The sequence below is a fragment of the Typopeltis vanoorti genome, chromosome 15 (assembly GCF_054136105.1).
Source record: "Typopeltis vanoorti isolate ZY-2024b chromosome 15, IOZ_Tvanoo_1.0, whole genome shotgun sequence".
Lineage (NCBI taxonomy): Eukaryota > Metazoa > Arthropoda > Arachnida > Uropygi > Thelyphonidae > Typopeltis > Typopeltis vanoorti.
This window is the reverse complement of record NC_143563.1, coordinates 76,617,848-76,641,259: the sequence shown is the minus strand read 5'-3', so window position 1 is coordinate 76,641,259 and position 23,412 is coordinate 76,617,848. Positions and strand designations below refer to the sequence as shown.

Below are 23,412 nucleotides of genomic sequence, written 5' to 3'. Positions count from 1 at the left end.
GGATGGCATCTTTATCGACTGGAAACACACCCAGAAAGACCTGAAAGATTTTCTATATTTTCTGAGTAACTGACTTCTGAAAATAAAATTCATGTTAGAAGTAAAAAAGAGTGAAAAATATCTATTCTTAGACATCCTTGTCAACCAAAACATCACTGGAGGATTATCATTAGAAGTCTATAGGAAAGAAACCCACACACGCACAGGTACTACCTACAAAGAAGCTCATTCCATCACCCTCAATAAAAATGGTATAATCAAAACCTTGAAAAATAGAGCTTTAAACATACTAAAAAATGATGACATCAAATGAAAACAAGAATTTCAAATCCTATTTCATTAGTTCCTCCAAAATGGATACTCAAAAAAGGTACTAAAGAAACCAAACTTCTATTTTCTGACAAACCATCCCATGATAACACAGAAATAAATTACATAGGTAAGGTATTTGTTCGATATGTTAGCAATGCGTCAAGAAAACTGGATTGTTTAACCGAATGCCCCAGCCCGCATAAAATTCTATCCAGTTGTACTATCATTTTGCATTATGGTTTAAGCCAATAAGAATACAATTTGGTTAGCTAAATCTCAAATTGCTAGCCCATCCATCTCATTTCATTCCTGTCATACCTTTGGCTCATACAAACTTTATTCATTTACTCTTCATATCCTCTTGCATTCCATACTTTTCATTTTAAATCATTTGTTCCTGACAAAATAGTTAACATTTTTACTTTCCCTGTTTAAAATTTGATGGCTTCACTAATATCTCTAATCTTTGAATCAGGCAAGCATGATTTAGTCATGTACTCATCAAATATACCCTAATCATGGAATTGCCATATAGTATTATCCCCTTAGTCTATCTTTTTTGCTCATTAATACTCTTTGCTTTTCTCTCTTGCTTCTTTTTTTTTTTTTTTCATACCACTTTCATCTAACACTTCTCAAATGCTCTAGCTCACACTGTATCATTTAAAAGATTCTGCATAATCGTGATCTTTCACTCGTTAAAGCAACCTCATTATTTTCTTCTTTCTTTACTTTTGTGTTATTTTTACTCTAAGTCACACTTCCGTCACTCTTACTTCATTCAGCTTCACTTATTTCTGTATTTTCTTTCTTTTTTTTTCCCCCACAGCCATTTACCACACTGCTTTCTCTTTTGACACTGACACATCTGACAAACACTCTCATAACATTTCTGATGCTCTCTCTCTCTCTCTCTCTCTCTCTCTCTCTCTCTCTCTCTCTCTCTCTCTCTCTCTCTCTCTCGAGTTTTGCTTATCACCCACAAATCACTCACTTCAGTTGTGAATACATTGTATGCATGCAGGCACATACCATCTTACAAAATTTCTCATTTTAAAAAATTTCTGGTATCTTGTCCTGGTTCATTTTGATGCCATCAGCATTATAAGAATAATCCTTATTAAATAAGCCTTTAAAAAGTAAGTCCAATAAATACTATACACTAATTGATTGCATTAGACGATAAACTATTACTAGATCACAAAAATAGTTTGTTATATAGTTTGCTATAGTGAATTTCGTTTTTGTACATAGCTTGTACTTGAAACTTTGGTTTAGACTTCTCAGTTGTTTGTTATAGCAGTATTTGCAATAGTAAAAGTCACTCAGCAATATTAAGCATTATTGTAACAGTGTACATGATACCACCTTAAATAATAAAAAGAACAGATGTATGTTTTCTAATACATTTTCATTTAGAGTTTAATATATTTATTAAAATAGCTTTTTTTTTTTACTCGTGAGTTTAAAAAACAAATTCTCTGATATTATGTTATAACATATTACTTTTCTGTTTTAATATTTGAAAGAAAATATATTAAATGTTATTTCATCATGTGCAGCATCTGATACTGAAAATTCATCTGAAGATGATCAAGATCAAGAAGGAGCTGTTTCAGAAATGGAATGGCTTTCTCAAAAAGATTCATCAGAAAGTTCCAAGGCTGTGAGAAAATGTCATTGTTTTAGTCATTTATTAAAATATTGCATGTTTAATAGTATGAATAAAGAAATATTTGTCTTTTGTCATTGAAGCTATGAACATTTCACCATTGAAGTTCCAACAAACTTTAAAATACAAGAGTTCATTTAATTCTAGTACTGAAGTTGTTACAAATCATGCTAACCTGCGAAGTGCCTTAGTTGTCATTACATGTAGGAACAGTAACTAGAGTTTTCTTATAAATCAACCACTGAGTTTATTCTGTGTTCTGTTTGTCATAAGTAATTTTTTGTTCTGATTAATTTCTTGTTAATATTACACCGTGATTTCATGTATGGAGGATTTTTGATGGAATATATCATTCTTTAGTTTGTTGGGAGAAGTATATATTTAAAAAGGATTGATAATCTGATATTTTTATTATTCACATCCATTGGTTTGAGTCCATGTAATCCTCAGTTTGCTTTCACGAGCTGATGCCTGAAAGTAGCAACAAGTTGCAGTGTATAGTGTGAAGATATACCGTGGCACTTCGAATAAAAAGGCTATACAGTTAAAATTGAAACTTGTAGTGACAGCTGTTATGAAATATGACTCTTCCATTGTGACCCTGAGAGGGGTTTACTTATTGAAGATCTGATTTGCCATGGCTGAAAAAAAAAAAAAAATGCACACTTTTGAGTCTAACTTAAACAGATTTTATTTGTTTTTTTATGATAATTACACACAGCTCAAATTCTGTAACACTTCTAGTACTATGAGTGAGTTAAGGGTGGGTTACATAATCCAGGAATTCCATTTTAGAGACCAAGCACAGCACTCTTTCAAGCTACTTCAGCCTCCAGTAAATAAGATGGTAGTTATGCACCAAGTGGTAAAAGTTATCTACTACCTTAAAGGCCTTGGCAAATTGAAACCAGTAGAATGTTGGTTGCAAAATGCAGATTCTGTCCACTCATTCACTGAGATCAATACTTTGTAAACTATTGAACTCTTGAAGAATGAGACATGATCCTTAAATCAAAGTATTATGCAACATATTTCTTAAATGAAACCAATTAAAGTGAAAATCAGTACTGAAGTGCTTTTTTATATTCACCATTCTCTTTATCTGACCTAAAAAAAACAACTTCAGATCTTGTTAAAAAGACAACACGTTCATCAAGCATTTAACTCCTTCAACATCAAAAGAAATGCCTATGCATCCAACAAGCTCTCTAAGAAAGCACTACTGGACATTAGCAATGATATATTATTATATATTTATGATGGTTAGTTAAACATATATAAAAAAGTTGAATTTATTAAAACTCCAATATATTTTGTTCAGTGTTACATGGACACCATTAGGGAGAGAAGAGCACAGTTAATTACATTCAAAACATGTCACAAGATATGAGTCATGTGCTTACTAGTTTGTGGCTCAGTCACAGCTGAATTAACAGGAGAATGCACTATTAGAGTTCAAAGGAACAAAATGGATAGCTTCTGTATTCAAAATTAAATAATTTATTCATTTGAGATTGCCATGCAGTTATAGCTGTTAGTTTCAAGGAACAGATGATCAAATTTAAATCTGCTGGGATGAAAAACCTTGGTTTGGTTCCAAAAGTCTAATGTCAGTTGGCATGGAAAGCAAAGCCAAACATTTCTCCACTAATGTAGTACTGATGTTCTTGGATTCTAATCTGAACAGAATGGCCAATTTGCCCAAAATAACAGTCAGCATGAATAAGACACTTGATAGACATCTGACAGAGAAAGAGAGAGAGGTGGTAATTTGTCCTTGGTAGAAAAGAAAGCTTTCAAGCTGATTTGAAGGTTGTGTATAGATTGTGCTCATGAAGAATCCATGCTAATTGTTGAGGTGTTCTTTCAAGGCAGGGTATGTAAATTCTTTCATTCAGATTGCCATCCACTCTACAGCCAAAAGCCTGCTGGTTCAAATCTCACCATGGGCATGGATGGTGTGTTGTCTGTGAAAATACTAGTGGTGGTGGGCAGTAGATGATGTTGATGTAGATGATGATGGTAGTTGCAATTCACTGTAATTGGTGAATACGGAGTGTGGAGTGTGACATGGTAGAGACGGAGAGCTGTAAAGCAGGTGCCCTCCCTTGATGAGTTGTTGGACTCCTTGGAGGTGTCACGTAATAATTATAGTCTTGCTGAGGGATGAGAACTTGATAATATTCTGAATGGTAGTTGTAACCAGGGGCTCAGAAATCCACTCGCCATAGGTGAGTTTTCAGCATCATTCTAAATGCATTCAAAATACATATTCTTCACATAGTTTACATTTATTTTTATTTTTTAAGTATTATCTCATTCTCTGGCAAGTTATTTGATCACAGGTGGCTGTCAATTAATTTATTAAAGAAGTTTTATTTCCAACCATAGCATCTTTATGTGATTAATAAAATGAACAGTCATTAAAATCTCAACTTGCCATATCTTCTCCCCCCAATAGCTGTTCTGTTGTTATTATGTCATAACATAATAATTGGTAACATTTAAACATTTTTCTTTCTATGTGAAAGACTTTGTAATATTTGCTATCAAATATTAAAAAAAAATCCTCTAATTTTTCTCCCAGCTGTATTATACAGTGTTCTGCCTTGATGCATGCTCCATACATACTTTTGTTTTTCATTTCAGTCATAAAGTGAAAAATGAGCCACCAATTACATGTCTTTTTGGCATCTTACTTGAAAACAGTAAATTGCACACACTTCAAGCAAAATAAGCAAGTTTTGATATCATGAACTCATTTAAAATAAATTGTAGTTATCATTTGCAATAAATAAATTTTATAATGAAATCAATGCATCCAGTGCACAACATATTTGTATAAATTTATCCTTCGTTATGAACAATAAACAAGGAAAATACAAGCTACACTTAAGTGAAACAATACAAACAAAAAAAAAATTGCATTGACCACAAAGCATTAAAAATACTGGAAGAAAGAATTCTCTTTTGCCATCAAGTAACAACAATCCGGTAAGACGTGCTTTCCAAGATATTGCTGAAGGATTCATATAGTTGAGTTACAATGACAGAGTTGCATTTTGTAATGTATGCAAAAAATATGCTAGTGGCTGCTTGACAGTAACTCTAAATATCTATGTGCAAGACCTTTAATAATACCTGTCTTCCATGATATATGATGATGTGAAGATCGATGTATCTGACAGTGGAAGAGAGTTTTCTATTCATAAAAAAATTGAATAATTTCCCATAGAAGTGCAGATTTTTAAATTATCCAAAAAGGAAAGACTGTTGTTGGATTCACGTTTAGTAGTGAATTTGATATGGGAGTACAAATATCTTTTATCCAGAAATTGTAGTAATTCTGTCTCTGAGTGAGACCAAACTATGAAGAATTACTATAATTTGCAGATAAAATAAACTTATACTTCCATATCAGATTCACTATTAAATGTTATGAAATTGAGAGGAGGAAATGGTAATGAAGAGTTGGGTTTGGAGATATTCCATAAAATAACTAAAGCTGGTGAAATAGGAGATTTGATCTGCTTACATGCCAGAATAAACTGTACAGCATAGCATGCAGCAGCATACAGCCTTTGCCAATCCTTCTGCTTTTCCCTTCATTGATCTCTCTGCAATGCAAATTTGTATCATGTCTCAAAGGGCTTAGGTTATATATAATATAATTCATCATCATCAGTGCCCATCGCAGTTTTTACCATTCCCCCTCTGTCCATCACCAGGTGAACTCAAGGCTTGCAAACTCTTTCCACTCCACTCCTTCACATCATATACCCACTCTTGTCTTGTTTTGGCCATCCTCTTCTGTTTACACCATCTATTGTACCAAACATCAAGGTTCCTGTCTTTCTGCTATTATCCATCCTGTAGATATGTCTAGAAAGATTAAGTTTCCTTATTATTTTCTGCATTAGATTCTCTTTGCAGTTTACTTTTCCATAGTTTTTTTTCATTTGTTATATTCTGCATCCATCCAATTTGTAGAATCTTTCTATAGCATATTCTTTCAAATGCCAATATTTGTCTCATAGTCTTTAACCACATTTCGCATTACCCACATTTCGCAACCATGAGAGCACTCGTTGTGAATATGTATGTTTCTAGCAGTCTCAGCTTTGTGGCAAGGCTCACTGATTTCTGTACGTTTCCCATATCTTCTTGCCTGTAGGTTTACGGTTAGTTTTGTTATCCTATATACACACACACACACACATATACAGTAAAACCCCGAGGTTACGTGGTAGGTGGGACCAACAAAAAGCGCGCAAGTTGAATTCGCGTAACTTGGGGTATAATTTTGCATGTAATTTATAAATATAAACATACAATTGGGACCAAAGGTTTATAAAAACACCTATATTTTTTAAGAAATATAAACATAATTGTAGTTTTTCGTACATAAAAAAAAAAAAAAAAAAAAAAAAAAAAAAGTTATTTCGATGGTTTTATAAAATCTAATAGATTCGTCTGAGGGCATAATGTCTTTTTCTTGTCACGCAAAATTTCTTCATAGAAAGGTTTACACCTTTCTTTTATGACTGTTCTTACTCTGGATTTCTGTAGATCGAACTTCTTTGCTAGCTCACAAATTTTCATTCCGCCTTCAAAATCCTTAATAATGTTGAGTTTTGTTTCCAAAGTCAAGGTTTTTCTTTTCTTGCTAGCTGTAGAAGAATCGGACTTGCTTCTTTTGGATGACATTATTATTTTTTATGTGATAAAATTTTTATCAAGAACATAACATTAAACAATCGCAAAGTTTGTAATAAAAATCTTGTGTGAATGGAGACTGCACGAAACACATCAGTGCTTGTTCACAGCATGTGTGACACTGGCGAATGTGGCCGGTGCCTGAAAGATAAGACTAGTGGTGAGGCGTGAAGCGGGAAGGGAATACGCACATATAAGAAACCGCGTAACTCCGGATCCGCGTAAGTCGGGGTATGACTGTGTGTGTGTGTATATATATACACACACACACATACAGTGGTGCCTCGTAGTTCGTATTTAATTTGTTCCAGAAACCCATTTGGACTGAATCGTTCGAAGTGCAAATCAAGATTTTACAAAAGAAATAATGGGAAGCGAAATAATCCGTTCTCATATCCAAAAATTTCAATAATTTTTTTTTTATTTTATCTATTTTAGGTTTTTTAATGTTAATAATTTGGAAAAAATTAAACAAAATAATCTTATTTATTTTATTAATTTTAATTATTACAACATAAAAATAACGGTGAAGAATATTTTTTTAATATAAAAATCACAGAGACGAAAATAATGCTCCCGTTGTTAAGAGTCTTCTTTCTGCTTCTTAGCTGGAGTTGAGAATGCTGATTCACGTTCTCTTTTTTCTGCAGAGAAGAATCTATCTTTTTTTTTTGGCGCTGATGATTTTCTTTGATATTTTTAAAATAATCCATGTTGTCATCGAATAAGTTGATATTCCTGTTCACTACTGTCTTATTAGGGTGCTATTTTAACAGAGAACAATTCTTGAAGGTCGGCATTGGAAATGCATCCTTTGGCATCCTTCTCTTCCATAAAAATTTCTTTTTCCACTTCTTTTTGTTGTTGATCGTGAAGTTGTTGAAGTTCTTCTGTGCTGAGTCTGGTTTTATGATCATATTTTAACTCCTCTACATCCTCATTACTCACCTCTAATCCCATAGCTTTACCCAAAGACACAATTTCATTTACAATAGACTTTTCTTCACAGTTACTACTTCACTGACTGAAATACAATCTGCCCAGAGTTTATTCCAAGCAGAAATCATTGTTTATATAGAAACTTCTTTCCATGCTTTATCGACGATCCTTAAGCAATGAATGTTGTAATGCTCTTTCCAAAATTCTTCAAGAGCCAGTTCTGTGGCATTGGTTATTTCAAAGCACTTTTGAAACATAGCCTTAATATACAGTTTTTCGAAGTTTGAAATCACTTGCTGGTCCATGGATTGTATGATAGAAGTGGTATTGGGCAGCGTGCCGAAACTGTCTAATGCTAAATGACTCTGAGTTCCTGGACTTAGTTTGAACTTAGAAACGCCGTTCAAACTGCGAATCACATTTCTTGCGTTCTCAAGCGTTTGAACTCTGGAAGATTCGAAGTTAGAAGCGTTCGAAGTACGAGGCACCACTGTATATCCTATTTATATATATCCTGGTTAGCCGAGTGGTTAGTGTAACTGCTCCCCAGCCAAAAGGCTGCGGGTTCAAATCTGGACGTGGATGTTTGTAATTATCTGTGAAAATGGTGGAGGTGGGCAGTAGATGCCGTTGGTGTAGATGATGACGGTAGTTGTAGTTCATAGTAGTTGGATGGAGAGTTGTAGAGTAGGTGCCCTTCCTCGATGAGTCTTTGGACTCCTTGTAAGTGTCACACAATAATAATAATATATACCTTTTTTTACAGTCTAAATTATGACATGTTGCTTTCCAGTTATGTGAACCTCCTAACCTCTTCCAGCTCATGTTTGACTTATTTACTTTTCATTCTTTTTTCTCTCTCTCTGCATATTGTTTTAATTTGTTCAATGTTCATTATCAACCCATATCTCTTTCCTTCTTCATTTAACTTCAGTATTGTTCTCTCTAGTTCGTCAAAAATCATCTGTAAGTTATTAATTTTTTACTTTGAACTGTAATTCTCCATTATGACATCCATTTTTCATAGCAGCCTCTGCATTATCATTGATATTCTGCAATAAACATATCAGGTTTCTGTCCATTGCATAAGATTCATATAGTCCATGCCACTTTCTGATCTATACAGTGAATGTGTTCTGAAAGTCAACAAAGAAAGAATGAATATTTTTATTTTAATGTAGAGCTTTTTCCACAATTAATCTTAACATTAGTATTGGGTGCACTGCAGTGGCATATTTATGTATTTCCTGCCCCTAGGCCCACAGAAAGTAACGCTCACCCATATTTAATGAATATGTTGATTTACATGCATAACCTATTTATATCATAAGTTCGTAATATAAATATAATTTCAAAAACGAGCCCGGAAATTTCCACATCCCTCAAAATTTGCCGCTCTAGGCCCGGGCCTATACCTAAATACATCACTGGTGCACAGTAGTTCTGAATCATGTTTGTTCATCTTCTAGATTTTCTTCCACTATGCTTCCTTATTTTTTCAGTTAATGTCATAAGTACTTTTCCCATCTGACTTTTAGAGCAATTGTTTTGTTTTTTGCAATGCTTTGCTACCTTTTTTTTTTATGAATGGGTATTATAATTGATCTTATCTGTTCTTTGGTGTTTTCCTTTTGTCTCATGCAATATTGCACAGTGGGTATAGTTTTCTGTTATCACCTTGCTACCGTGCTTCTCCCCAGTGATATCATCATTCCTGCTGCTTTTATGGGTCTTTAGATGCTTTACTACCTTTACAACTTTGTCCCTCAGTATATATCCGTCTCTCTCTCTGTGTCCTATATAACCGAGCAGTATCTTGGCGATCTCTCTCCTGTTTCTTCTGTGATCAAGATTTTATCCTTTTCATATTTTATGGTCCTCTGTTTTGGGTTCCATTCTTGATGTTTCTGATCATCTTATATAATTCTCTGGTTCTGTATTCACCATAGCATTTATTGATATCCTTCCATTGTTCCTCTAACAACTTCCATTTGTCTCTTCTAACTAATCACTTCATTGCATTTCACTCTGTGCTGTTCTTCCATTTCCATATAATTATTTCTCCTAATCTTTCATACTTCATTTTCTGAATTAGCTTTAATATCTCTTGAGATTCACCTCTCCTTTGGCTTTTCTGTTTCTTCCACTGTTCTCTTGATTGTTGACACCACTGTTGCTATCTTCCAGTTTTTTTTTTTTTTTTGTAATAGATTTCGGTTCTTTCTTGAACTATTTCCTGTACACTTTTTCTGCGATTTCCTTGCTCAGTGTCCTTATCTCTCTCTCTCTGACTCTGAAACTCTGCTTTTACTTGTTTCAGTTTCGACTCAGTGTTAGCAACCGCTAAGCTATGATCCCATTCTGTAACAGACATGAGGAATGGGAAAAATAATGGCTAAACATGGATGTGGAGAAAGAATGCCTTGAAACATGAGATGGTAATTTGCAATACACAATACCAGCCAAGACTGCAGTTTCTCACACTGCATTACTGGGCTGATGTAGCCCATCTCGGTTGTACAGGAAGTGTACAGGAAACTTGAACTATTTCCTGTACACTTTTTCTGTGATTTCCTTGCTCGGTGTCCTTATTTCTCTCTCTGACTCTGAAACTCTGCTTTTACTTGTTTCAGTTTCAACTCAGTGTTGGCAACTGCTAAGCTATAATCCCATTCTGTAACAGACATGAGGAATGGGAAAAATAATGGCTAAACATGGATGTGGAGAAAGAATGTCTTGAAACATGAGATGGTAATTTGCAATACACAATACCAGCCAAGGCAGTTTCTCACGCTGCCTTACTGGGCCGATGTAGCCCATCTCTTGCTTATAAGTATCATGCCAAGCATGTTTATTCTTCTATCAGGTGACTGCTATGTCCACTTTCTGCAGTCTTTGGCTAGTATTATGTATTGCAAATTACCATCTCATGTTTCGAGGCTAAGGCATTCTTTTTCCTCTTTTACTGCTTTCTCCATATCCATATTTAGCCATTATTTTTCCCATTCCTCATGCCTGTTTCAGTCTCGAAATTTCAGTTTACTCCAGTGATGAGTATATCCCCTTTTGGTATCCAAAAATTACTTCCAAGTTGCTATGCTATAGAATATTTCTTTTTCATTTTTTTCTGAAGTGGTTAAATAAACTCAAATCACTGTGATGTTAAATGGTCATACTGCAAATCTTGTCATTATCATTCTTTCATTTACTGGATTGTGTCCTAATAATGCTTTCTCTCCTCTTTTACTGAGAAGAAATCCAACCCTTGTTTCATTATTGTTAGATTGGTTTGTTGAGTGATTACTGTATTTGCTCTCCAACTAAGGCTGCAGGTTTGAATTCCACCTTGGGCATGGAAGTGTATGATTAGCTTCAGGTGGGAGATGAATTTCATCACCCAGTATTAGACCACTGTCTTGTTTATTGATGGCCAGAAAATGAAATTAATACCAAAAAAGTAAAAAAGAATATATGGACACCTGGCAGTTCATGTTTTTTAAGTAGTGCAGGCTAAGACAACTCTGATGCCGAGGATTGTATTCTCATAAGCTCTCTGGTCAAATATTTTAAAATTTCAATGTTTCTACATATACGAGGTGCGGCTATTAAATAATTAGACAAGGTGCGCTGTGAATCGTGTACTCGTAGCAGTGGGATGCGCTTGCGCCATGAATGACCTTGAAGGTTCTAAAAGCAGTTGAGATAAGCATTGTTCGCTGTCACGCGTAGTTAGTCTGTAGGCAGTTATAAAAGAAACACATGCGAAGTTGTTTTGCAGGAATAATGTCTATTATTAAACTCGAGCAGCGCATTAATCTCAAATTCCTTGTGAAATTGAAAAAATTGCTGACCGAGTGCTTGAAACTGTTGCAGGAGGTGTATGGTGATAATGTAATGTTACATGTGCAAATGTTTGAATGGCACAAATACTTTGCTGAAGGTCGAGAAAACGTTGAAGATGATGAACGACTGGGTCACTCTGTCACAGCAGCAGCAACCGAACAATACGTTGCGAAAATTAATGAAATTGTTCGTAACGATCACAGATTAAGCATTTGGATGATAGCAGACATGGTGCACATTGATAAGAAGACTGTACAACAAATTTTGTATGAGCAATTGAACATGAACAAAGTCTGCACCAAAATGGTTCCCAAAAACTTGTGTCAGGAGCAGAAAGATGTTCAGAAACAAATTTCCACTGACATCATGGAATGGCTGACACAGAACCAGACTTGAGGAGAAGATCATCAAATGTGATGAGACATGGATTTTCCAGTATGATTCAGAAACAAAGAGACAATCGATATACTGGAAAACTCCCACGTCACCGAGAATGAAAAAAGCAAGAATGAGCAAGTCAAAACTGAAGGCAGTGCTGATCTTTTTTTTTTTTTATATCAATGGCGTGGAAATGGTTGAATGGGTACCAGAGGGTCAGACAGTTAACCAACATTATTACCTTGAGGTTTTGGCCAAGCTGAGAGAGCAAGTGAGGAAGAAGAGACCCAATCTGTGGAAGAAAAACACTTGGATTTTCCATCAGGACAACGCTCCAGCCCACAGTGAACTGTCTGTAAAGCAGTATCTGGCTGATAAAGAAGATCCCAGTGTCGGACCACCCACCTTACTTGCCGGACTTTGCTCCGTGTAACTTTTACCTTTTTCCAAAGTTGAAATCCACATTGAAGGGCACCCATTTTCAGTCACTGGATGAGGTAAAGGAGAAAATGGCAGCACTACTGAAGTAGATAACATCTAATGACTTGCAGCACTGCTTCCAACAATGGAAAATTCGTGTGCACTGGTGTATAGATAGAGGAGAGTATGTTGAAGGGATAACAATTAAGTTGTACAATTGTAATAATAAACCACATTTTTGCAACTGGTCTCGTCGTTTAATAGCCATACCTCTTATTTGGCTTTAAAGGAAGGTCGGATTTTTAATATCCCTCTATTTCTATATAATTTACACTCCTGAAATAAAGCCATATTGGCTCTTTCTGTGATTAAAAAAAAAAAAAAAATCCTTTGCTTACCCACAATACGAATGTACTATAGGTTTACAAAAATCTTTCGTGGGTGAGGTTATATATATATAATACATAAATTGGAAATCACATCCCTTGTAGTGGTTCAGTTCCAAGACATCTTGTGATGTAGTAATTGCTGCTATTTCTAAGCCATACATGTATTACGTTCGCTTGCAACTTTTTATGAGAATTCCACCTACAAAAGGCTGTTAGCCTTTAATACATTAGTATTAGTGCTGTGGGTAAGCTAATGGTTAGATAATCCAGACCCTTTTTATTGAATTGCTTTAGCTTAGCATTGTCTTTCTTATTTTAGATTGGATACCACTATTCAGGGAATTCATTATTTGTTATCTATTAGCAATGAGGTAGCAGCTCCATTGTCTCTTTGAACTGCACGAGGTGTAGAGAAGTAAGAGCACATGATTATATGATCATGCCCATATACACTGATCACGTTACAGCCTGTCACGAACTGACAATTTGCACCCATAGAATGCACTTGATTTCTTGAGGGATCCAGTAATTGCATGTTAATAGAAGGGGAGGAAATTGAAATTATGCTATTGCATTAGCAGAATTTTTTTAAAATTTGTATTAACTTTTCTGAAAGTAAAAGAAATACCTTAAAGAAATTGTACATCATTAAGGTTTATGTTGTTGAGAAATTAGATGGTGAAGTGAATGTTGGAAGTAGTTTTTTGCACATGGAATTTGGTTTTTTAGAATTTTTGGGATGTATTTTGTAATTTTTTGTAGTTTTTTTTTTTTTTTTTAAACCACGGTGTCACTATTATTTAGCATGTTAATTAACAGATTGAGGGCATGCAGTAGAAGTGGACCTCGAACTGTTTCTTCAAATTGAGGAGATACTGGATCCCTTTAATTAAATATGAAATAATGAGCATACTCATTAATATCAGTGCAAGCCAGCATGTAATGTATTTTAAGCAACAGGCCACCAGGCCAGCAAAGTTGACTACAGATTTATCTGGTCATATGACATGTTAGGTTCCACACTATTGTCGTATAGTGAATTTCATGATGTAGTGACTCACTGCCTTTTGTTATATATACCGTATTTTCCGGCGTATAAGACGCACCCAAGAAATTTAATACAATTTTCTGGAAAAAACCTAAAACCTAACACAAAATATCTCAACACGTCAACTCAATACTGATAAACATCAGTAACTGATTACTCGGATAAGATATTATGAAACTTTAATAGGGACTCCCCGTTCTTAGCCAATGACGCGCTAGAAGTCACGTGAAGGTCATGCATCAATTTGATTGCACCATTAACCGCCTACAAAGATCTTGGAACATAAAAGGGAGTGCGTATGACTTTGAAAAGAGGAAACAATCTTTACCTTCATTATATAAGACCCACCCCATTTTTAAGGTAAAAAAGTGCGTCTTATGCACCACCGGAAAATACGGTATATATATAGAGAGAGATTTTTTCATTTGTAGACGAATGTAATAGTTTTAATAACATTTTTTAAGCAGTCATAAGCTTAAATGACTTAAGCTTAAAGCTTATATTGATGCCATTTATGCATATATATGCATAAATGGCATCAATATTTTAGTTATGTCAGATACACAAATGGAAAATTCAGAATAATTTTCACAAACAAAAACGTTGTTCTGTATAGCTTGGCTTAAAGGAATATGCCAACCAGTTCAGTCATCAATCTTCACCATTAGAAGTTTTTCCATTTCTGCAATAAGATTGTCATGCTTACAGATAACTGTAATATTAACTAGTGTAGCACTTTTCACTTCACTAAGAACTTTATCATTGTTTTTAGCAACTGTAACAACAGTAGTGCACAGTAAGTTTTTAGCCTGTAGCTTCTCTCAGTGTTCACCGCACCATCATCACTAAATTTAATAATTTTAATCTTAGTATCAAATATGATAGGTTTATGTCGTCTTTTCACTGGGAGCAACAGCACCCTTACTTTGGACTTTATCAGCTATTAAAATAAAATAATAGTTACAAATGATTTATAATTCACAGTGTACCCAAAATGCAGATACAGTAAGTAGCAACGTTGTAAACAAATAGTTCACGAAAACGCATATGTGAATTATAGTATCTTCATGTCACTAAAACTGTCACATCTGTGAATGCAGTGCAGTATATGAGGGTGGTCTGATAAGTTCTCGTTCTCGACTATAGATGGCAACACTATCAGCAAGTTTTTTTTTCTAAGTTGGTATATCTGTCATAAGCATCCATGTGAAATTGCAAGTCATTCTATCGAGTAGTTTTTTTTTTTTATATATACAGCTGTCTAAAGCAAAAGTGGTGTCTGTATCCCTTGAAATGGAGAAAATTGAGTATCCTGTGGTCATAAAATTCTTCGTAAAAGAAGATTTAACGCTAAAAGAAATTCATTCAAAGTTCGTAAAAGTTAATGGGCACTCTTCTTCTTCGTTTTCGAAAATTGAAGTACCAGCCTTAAGATGATCCACGTGAAGATGTCCAAAAAGTGTAACACCAGAAATCATTGATCAAGTGCACGATATGATATTGGATGACCGTCGAGTCAAAGTGCATGAAATTGCTGAAACTATAGGCATTTCAAAAGAACGTGGGATATATTTTGCATGAAGAATTGCATACGAAAAAACTTTGCGCAAGATGGGTGACACTTGCTCAAAGCGGATCAAAAACACACTCGCATCAACATCTCTGATAGTGCTTGGAGCATTTTAACAAGAATAAAACTGATTTTGTGCATCTATTTATTATTATGGATGAGACTTGGATTTACCAATACCCACCAGAATCCAAACAGTATCTGTCATAAGCATCCATGTGAAATTGCAAGTCATTCTATCGAGTAGTTTTTTTTTTTTATATATACAGCTGTCTAAAGCAAAAGTGGTGTCTGTATCCCTTGAAATGGAGAAAATTGAGTATCCTGTGGTCATAAAATTCTTCGTAAAAGAAGATTTAACGCTAAAAGAAATTCATTCAAAGTTCGTAAAAGTTAATGGGCACTCTTCTTCTTCGTTTTCGAAAATTGAAGTACCAGCCTTAAGATGATCCACGTGAAGATGTCCAAAAAGTGTAACACCAGAAATCATTGATCAAGTGCACGATATGATATTGGATGACCGTCGAGTCAAAGTGCATGAAATTGCTGAAACTATAGGCATTTCAAAAGAACGTGGGATATATTTTGCATGAAGAATTGCATACGAAAAAACTTTGCGCAAGATGGGTGACACTTGCTCAAAGCGGATCAAAAACACACTCGCATCAACATCTCTGATAGTGCTTGGAGCATTTTAACAAGAATAAAACTGATTTTGTGCATCTATTTATTATTATGGATGAGACTTGGATTTACCAATACCCACCAGAATCCAAACAGCAGTCAAAACAGTGGACATGTGAAATCTTGAATGAAGAGATTTCACTAAGAAATATTTGATTCGGGATTTAACAAGCTTTAACACACCAAGGATATACTTGTATATAAGTAGAATTGTAAATTTCTGGAAAGCCTTAAAGATATTGTATCTTGACATTGACCAATTCTATGTAAAAGAATATTACCTATCTTTGCATGTTTAACAAGGGAAGAATAATTTGTGAAATATATGTTAGCGTGTAAAATTATGAGTTCAAGGTACGCGAACGAGACACTCGGATTAGCAACAGAGCCTATGTATGACCGATTCTATGTAAAAGAATATTACCTATCTTTGCATGTTTAACAAGGGAAGAATAATTTGTGAAATATATGTTAGCGTGTAAAATTATGAGTTCAAGGTACGCAAACGAGACACTTGGATTAGCAACAGAGCCTACGGCAGTCACGTATACACAGTGCGCGTGCTAGATTCCTGGAAGATGCTAAGAGAGAAGAATGGTGATGGATGAAAAGGTGTGACGCAAAAGGGATGCCGCTAAAGGTGTAATATAAAATACAACTCGGGACTTTTTTTTCTCCTGGATTCCAGTTCTTCCTCGTGCTCTCCTGTTCAGAATTGGCACCCATCACTCGAGGGCCCCAGCTCGAGTTGTTCCCAGAGATATGTAGGTGAACCTGGCCAACGGAACGATGTCTCGATGGAGATAAGCAGCCAAGTAACAAGCGAGGTGTGGGCATTTCGTTAGCATACAAAGGAAATCTACGCAAGCTGACCGTCATGCTAGACCACGTGGACCAACTTAAGCAGAGCTGTTTCTCGTCTCCACATTGGAGAGGAAAAAGCACGATAGCAAGCTCCAAATCAAGCCCAGGAGAGACGACCATCAGGATAAAGAATAAGTAAGTTGTAAAGGGAATTGAAGATTGAGGGACAGACCTGAAGAAGTCTTAAAGATCCGGTAATGTACAAACCTTAGTCTCTTTTGTTGTGGAAGAAAGAATTAATGTATAATAGTGAACAGGAACATTCATTAGTAGAGCTCATATTATGTAAGAGGCAGGACTTGAGTATTTAGTCTAATACCAAAGTGTTACATCTCCAGGAACATAATGTATTGTAAATGTCGATCATGTTTAGTATATTATAGTATAATCCTACACGACATTAATTGAATTAATGCCTGGAAGGAATTGTAAATCGAAGAATACAAAAGGACAATTAATTGATTTAATAGCAGTGTCTTATGACAAGATTCAGCTATATAAATTATAGTTTGTTATATTAAGTTCTGTAACATAAAGTGATTATCTTAGCTGAGTGTATATTTGAAGAAAGTGTATTGCATGAGTTTTAATAAATGAACCTTTGTAATTTTTACCTAATTAGTGAATCCAATGCACCACTTATTAATTAGAACCTGAGCGGAATTTAATTGTTTAACAGAGACCACGACTGCAAACTAGAGTTGGTACAGGAAATTTAGCTAATTTGAACTAAGTATTTTAATAGAACGATTAACTGTGTGTTTGTCTGAGAGTTAACTCTTTGATTAAGAAGCTTTTCTAATCTAAGGGTTCTGGATGGCGCAGCAATAACAAATAAATTTTCCAGAACCTAACGAGGAGGTAACTCTAGATATTTGTAACAAGGGAATTGGCTCTAGCCAAAGGCAATCCCCCTTGTTAATCTAACTCACGCACGTGATCAACCTAAGTGACGGCCACAGAGCATAAAGGAGATTAAGTACTGAGCAGGCATATAAAGAGAGGTACAAGTAGTGTTTTCATTACAACTAAGGAAGTACAATTTAACGATAATTACAGAACAAGAATTCAGATACTTCACATTACATGTACATCAAATAAAAAAAAAAGGAAAACATAAAAGAAATACATGCAACAGACAGAAGCCGGTTGTTCAGTGCCAAAGAAGATAGTCTGTTCCATCAGAAGGTAATCGCATCGATGTTTTGAGATGCTAAAGGCATTTTATCTTGAAAAGGGTAAAACAGTAACTGGGGAATATTATTTTGATCATTTAACCAGGCGAGAAAAAAATTTGTGATAAAAGACCCAGTTTGCAGAAGAAAAAAATAATTTTTCATCAGGACAATGCATCTGCCCACAAAGGTGTTTTGGCAAAATTAAGGGATCTACACTGTGAATTGTTGGAACATCCACCTTATACCCCAAATTTGGCTCCCTCTGGCTTCTATCTCTTCCCAAAACTAAAACTCTTCCTCTCTGTTCATCGTTTTTTTTTTTTTTTCAAATCAAGAGGTGCTTGTAGCTGTAGAGGGGTATTTTGCAGATCTTACTGAGAACCACTATGGGTTCCCGAGTTAGTCGATCTCTGGCATGGGCAAGCTTGTTTTTTCTCCTGGGAACTGAGGTTTTTCGTCCTGTAAACTCAAGAAAATCGACCGTAGAACCCACACTATTTCAGACATTAAATATATTGTGTTAGGATTAGGGACCATGAGATGGCGGCACTTGTTGAGCTGTCTCTTCACTGCTTGCCACTTAATTAGTGATAGTCTTGGGCCAGCTATCTCTGATTGGGTACCAGTGGAGATTGAACTGCCCACTCAATCTCCAAAAGTTAGATAGGGCTAAAATAGCCTTGCTTACTCCCTATATGGGAATAAAATGCATTAGCTGATTTTTTGATTTTTTTTTGATAAAAATAATTTTGAAATTATAAATTAGTTTTTTCCTTGTTGGGCTGAGAACTTTTCAGACTGCCCTCATAAATGAGTATTGATCATAATTGAAAAGCATTGTAAAGCGGAATGTCATAAAAGTGGGGTGTTGTTGTATGTGTTTTGCAAAATGAATGAGGAAAATAATTTCCACCCGTGATGTTGGATTAACAGTTTGGTGTTTGTATATGTGTTGCTAAGCAAGATATAGTTATCAGTGATAAGCTCATTGAGTATGCCACCCATCTTAACGGTTTCTGCACATACTCTGACTCCTGTCTAGTTTGATCCCATGTACTATCTGATGGTTGCTCTTCAGATCTACTTTATTGCTCTATTGTTGAATGTTTTGTATGACTCTTGAAAAGTATCACATGCACTACATTAAAGGAAAATTTTTGTCTTTGTGAAAGCCAAAAGATGGTTACTCAGCCAAACTCATAATTGCCAGATTTGAAGCCTTTTCTTGAACTCGGGAAGTTTCAACCCAAGGTTGAAACTTCCCGAGTTTCAATCTTGTCTTTTGTTCATTTTAAGTTCGAAAAAGCAATTTTTATTCAGTTGAACAACACTTTAGTGCTCTCTCAACATTTACTATCATTATTTGCAAGGTCATTTAAGGATGTAATTTTAATTCCTTACAGGAACAAGATTATAAGAAACTAGCTCAGGAATCAGTTGAAAAAGCAATGACAATTATCTCGTCTGGTGGCTGGAGGATAGAGAAGACATTTCAGAATGATGTCATATTTAGTCAAAATCTTAAGCCATATGGAAAAGTCTACAAATTTGTTGTATGTTTTTAATTGTTCTAAAATATTAAAATTGTTAAGATTTTAATTAGTAGTTTTTAGAAAATAATGTTTATTTTTCTTAAACTCAATTTTTAAAAAAAAAATAAGTTAATTAATCATGAGCAGGATAGTACCAATTTTTCTCTAACTATAGTATGCTTGAAATAACTTCAAATTTTACAGATATAAGCAATACTATTGTGATGTTATATAAAGTAGTTTAATTTGCATTCTGAACTAATACCCTAGTCATTGTTTTGGAGCAAAGACAAATTCAGTTGTCTTTACTCCTGCCAAATACTATTATTATTATGGACAACTCCAAGTAGTCCTTACACTCAACAAGGGAGGCCCTTAACATTAAGTCAAGAACTATTCAGCATTTGCACAATATCTATCATACTTTGCTTTGAACCCATTCACAGTCATGGTACCCACAACAGACTCTGGTTCTGTATCCAAGCAAAAAAACCTAGTTCTAACACCCTTGCTAACTACACTCTTACTCAGTTTCCATGGATGGCCCCCTAGTTCCACCACCACACCTGTTATGAAAAATTTCCTCTGAATTAATCTTGTAAAAACCCCTCAGTAATATGAATGTCTCAATCGTATCACCCATTTTCCACCTGTCAACCAGTTTCTGTAACCAACAAATCTTCGACCTGTTTTCATAAGGTTCATTGCATAGATCTGCTACCATCTTGGTCACTCAGCTCTGGATCCTCTCTACTCCTTCCCATCACCAAGAAACCCTGATTTCCAGATTTGCACACACTAGTCAAGATGGGATCTTATCAAGGCTCAATAACCTGCTTGTCAAAGTATTCTTCAGTAACCAAGTGATCTGATGAGCTGCTTTAGCCACTTTTGCTATGTGCCCTCTAAACTTTAACTCCCTAACACTTTAAATCTACTAACACTCCCAAGTCTTGGGCTTCATCAATTTCCTGGAGTATAGTTTCACTGATGTGGTATTCTGCTGATAATCTTTTCACCTCAAAATGCATAACGTTACACTTTGCCACATTAAGCTGACATCCATTCCCCTTTGCCCAGCCTGCCAATCTATCCAAATCATCCTGCAGAATTAACTATGCTCTATCCAATTCTCCATCATCGGTAAATAACTGAATGGTTCCTCTCAGATCCTTTCCTATGTTATTAATGAACAAATTAAATAGCAGTCCAAGAACAGAACCCTGCAGCACACTACTAGTCACAGGTTTTCTTTTGGACTCTACTCCTGAATATATCTCTCCATCAACCACTCTCCTATCCATCTCACTAACCCTATATCCATCCCCTTGTGCTGCAGTTTACTGATTAGAATTCCACCGATGTGGTATCCTGTCAAAGATCTTTGCAAAGTCCAGCACTATCACTGTAAACCCATTACCTTTATCCAACTCAGCTGTCACTGTATTATAAAATGTGAACAAGTTACTGAGGCATGATCTACCCTTCACATATACTCCAGTAATTGGATCTCTTTTTCAAAGCTAAAACTTTCTCATCTGCCATGTTATAAGCATAAAACCTTCAGATATCTAGTATATAATTTCTACATCCCTCTCTGATCGTGTGATTTCAGGTTGATTGGTCATGTGTTTGCATATAATAGTCTGCATTTGCAGTAGTTTAATTTAGTTATCTTATAGATCATTGAACATGTTCCTGCCAGAACTCTTATACATGTTAAGGATCAGGCATCAGCACTCGATTGCATTTGACAAGCTAATTTATGTTAATTGATCAACATTTATGGGATGCAAGTTGAAATTTTTTTTGAGGAGGTTATATTACAAATATGTCAAATAATTAATCTCATGAGCACATACAGTATGTGCCTGAAAATGAATGTGTTAAACATTTAAAGTATAAATATAAACACCAACAAGTTACAAATAATTTGGGAAAAATAGAGCTAGTTAAGAAAACAGTGATGCTGAGTTAATTTCATTTCTCATTTTAAACATCTGCTGTCAAACATATAAATAGATCGTGTGTGTGTGTGCTTGGAGAACATGTGCAGCTGACACTCATAATAAACAAAGCATACTAGGGAAATTGTTTAATATTAGTTTCTCTGTTCTGAAAGTTAACCATTTTCTTGTTTATAAATCGAAGCCATGACATTGAATGTTATATAATAGGCCAATGTGGATGGTTTTAAGCAGGGCTTGAAATGGTTTTGAACCAGAATGAAATGTTCCTCTCGGAACAGTTTAAAAGAAACTTTTTTTTTTATTTCTAATTGCATGAGTTAATAATCTCTCTCTTTTTTTTCTTCTTTTTTTTTTTTTTTTTTTTTAAATCATGAAATTTTTATCTCTCTCCAGATAACTATCCAGATTGGAACAATTTTATTTGTTCCTCTGAAGTTATATTTCAGGGTCAAAGCAAAAAATTTTTTCTCTCCCAGAAATCATGCTCTCTCTCTCAAAAACACACATGCACACACATACAAGGTGATCAAAATTAAAGTATTCCTGTTTTGAGGTCTTGTGAAACACCATTCAGTGATCCAAATGCAGGAATACATTGTGCATGATGCAGAAGCTGCTCTCTCTCTCTGAATTTCATCACCTGAATAAATGTCAATGAGGTCCACTATCTCCATTAGCTCTGCGACGGATGATTAGTCATTTTTGAAGAAACGAGATCATTGGGAGTTAGACTTGGAAGAGGTCGCAATCCAATCAGTTCACAAGTGAATGAAGTTGCTACTGCCGTTGTGGAGTAGCAACTTCATTGAATAACAGTGTTAGAACAACCGCCATGAATAACAGTGTTAGATCCTGCAGTGCATGTGCTGTATCAAAATACATGGATGTGCCTTACTTACACAACTGTCTGGAAAATTCTATGGAAGATTCTGCATCTCTACCCATTCAATATAACCCTCATGCAAGAGTTGCACCTGCAGGACTTTGAAAATTAACTGATCTTCACTTTAACATTTTGCTTGAGTGGAGTTGGATGCTGTGTGGCCATGGATGATTTTGTGGGGAGATGAGGCTCACTTTCATCTGAATGGAGCTGTGAATACCAACAATTGTCAGGTATAGGCTATGCAAAACCTGCATTGCAATCCAACAAATTCCTTTGCGTTCACCCAAAGTTACTGTTGGTGCAGGTTTACAGCTTTTGGAAGTTTTTTCCCTTGGTTAGACTATAATAAATTTAGTTTAATCCTTTATTCAAGTGTAAGCAAACAAAGTTTGCACCTGAAGTATCTTCAGGACTGAGGCAACTCATGGTAAATGTGAACCAAGCTCTCATCACTACTTGTCTTAGTATCTCCCATAATTCGAAGCACATCTCCTTGTGGACATGTATAATGCTATGTATTAAGGGAAGGGCCACTACCCAGACCGGTTTGGAACTTTATTGAGGTCTCGTCAGTGGGAGCCAGACCCAGAGGTAGTGATACTAAGGTGGGAATAATGGAGAAGTCATATTTACCTATACGAGTGGCTAAAAGGTGTCTCACTTTATTATTAAATTACTCTGGATTTAGAGAAAGATGTTGGAAGTTTTTTCCCACTTGGTTAGACTATAAGTAGTGGCCCTTCCCTTAATGCATAACATTATACATGTCTGCTTTGCATTATGGGAGATACTAAGACAAGTAGTGATGAGAGCTTGGTCCACCTTCACGAGTTGCCTCAGTCCTAAAGATACTTTAGGTGCAAACTTTGTTTTCTTACACTTGGATAAAGGATTAAACTAAATTTATTAGAGTCTAACAAAGTGGGAAAAAAGCTTCCTACATCTTATTCTAAATCCAGAGTAATTTAATAAGGTGAGACACCCTTTGGCAACTCGTATAATTAAATATGA

At 35.3% G+C, this 23,412-nt stretch overlaps 1 protein-coding gene across 2 annotated transcripts in view; it reads left to right on the top strand.

The window, feature by feature from the left end:
• Positions 1-23,412, top strand: part of LOC150098908 (stAR-related lipid transfer protein 3-like) — a 201,737-nt gene that overhangs the window by 76,905 nt on the left and 101,420 nt on the right. For both annotated transcript variants that reach the window (XM_090405028.1, XM_090405027.1), the window contains exons 7-8: positions 1,875-1,978; positions 19,417-19,566. In XM_090405028.1, the coding sequence (XP_090261154.1) occupies positions 1,875-1,978; positions 19,417-19,566 (254 nt within the window). The remainder of the gene's footprint in view (positions 1-1,874; positions 1,979-19,416; positions 19,567-23,412) is intronic.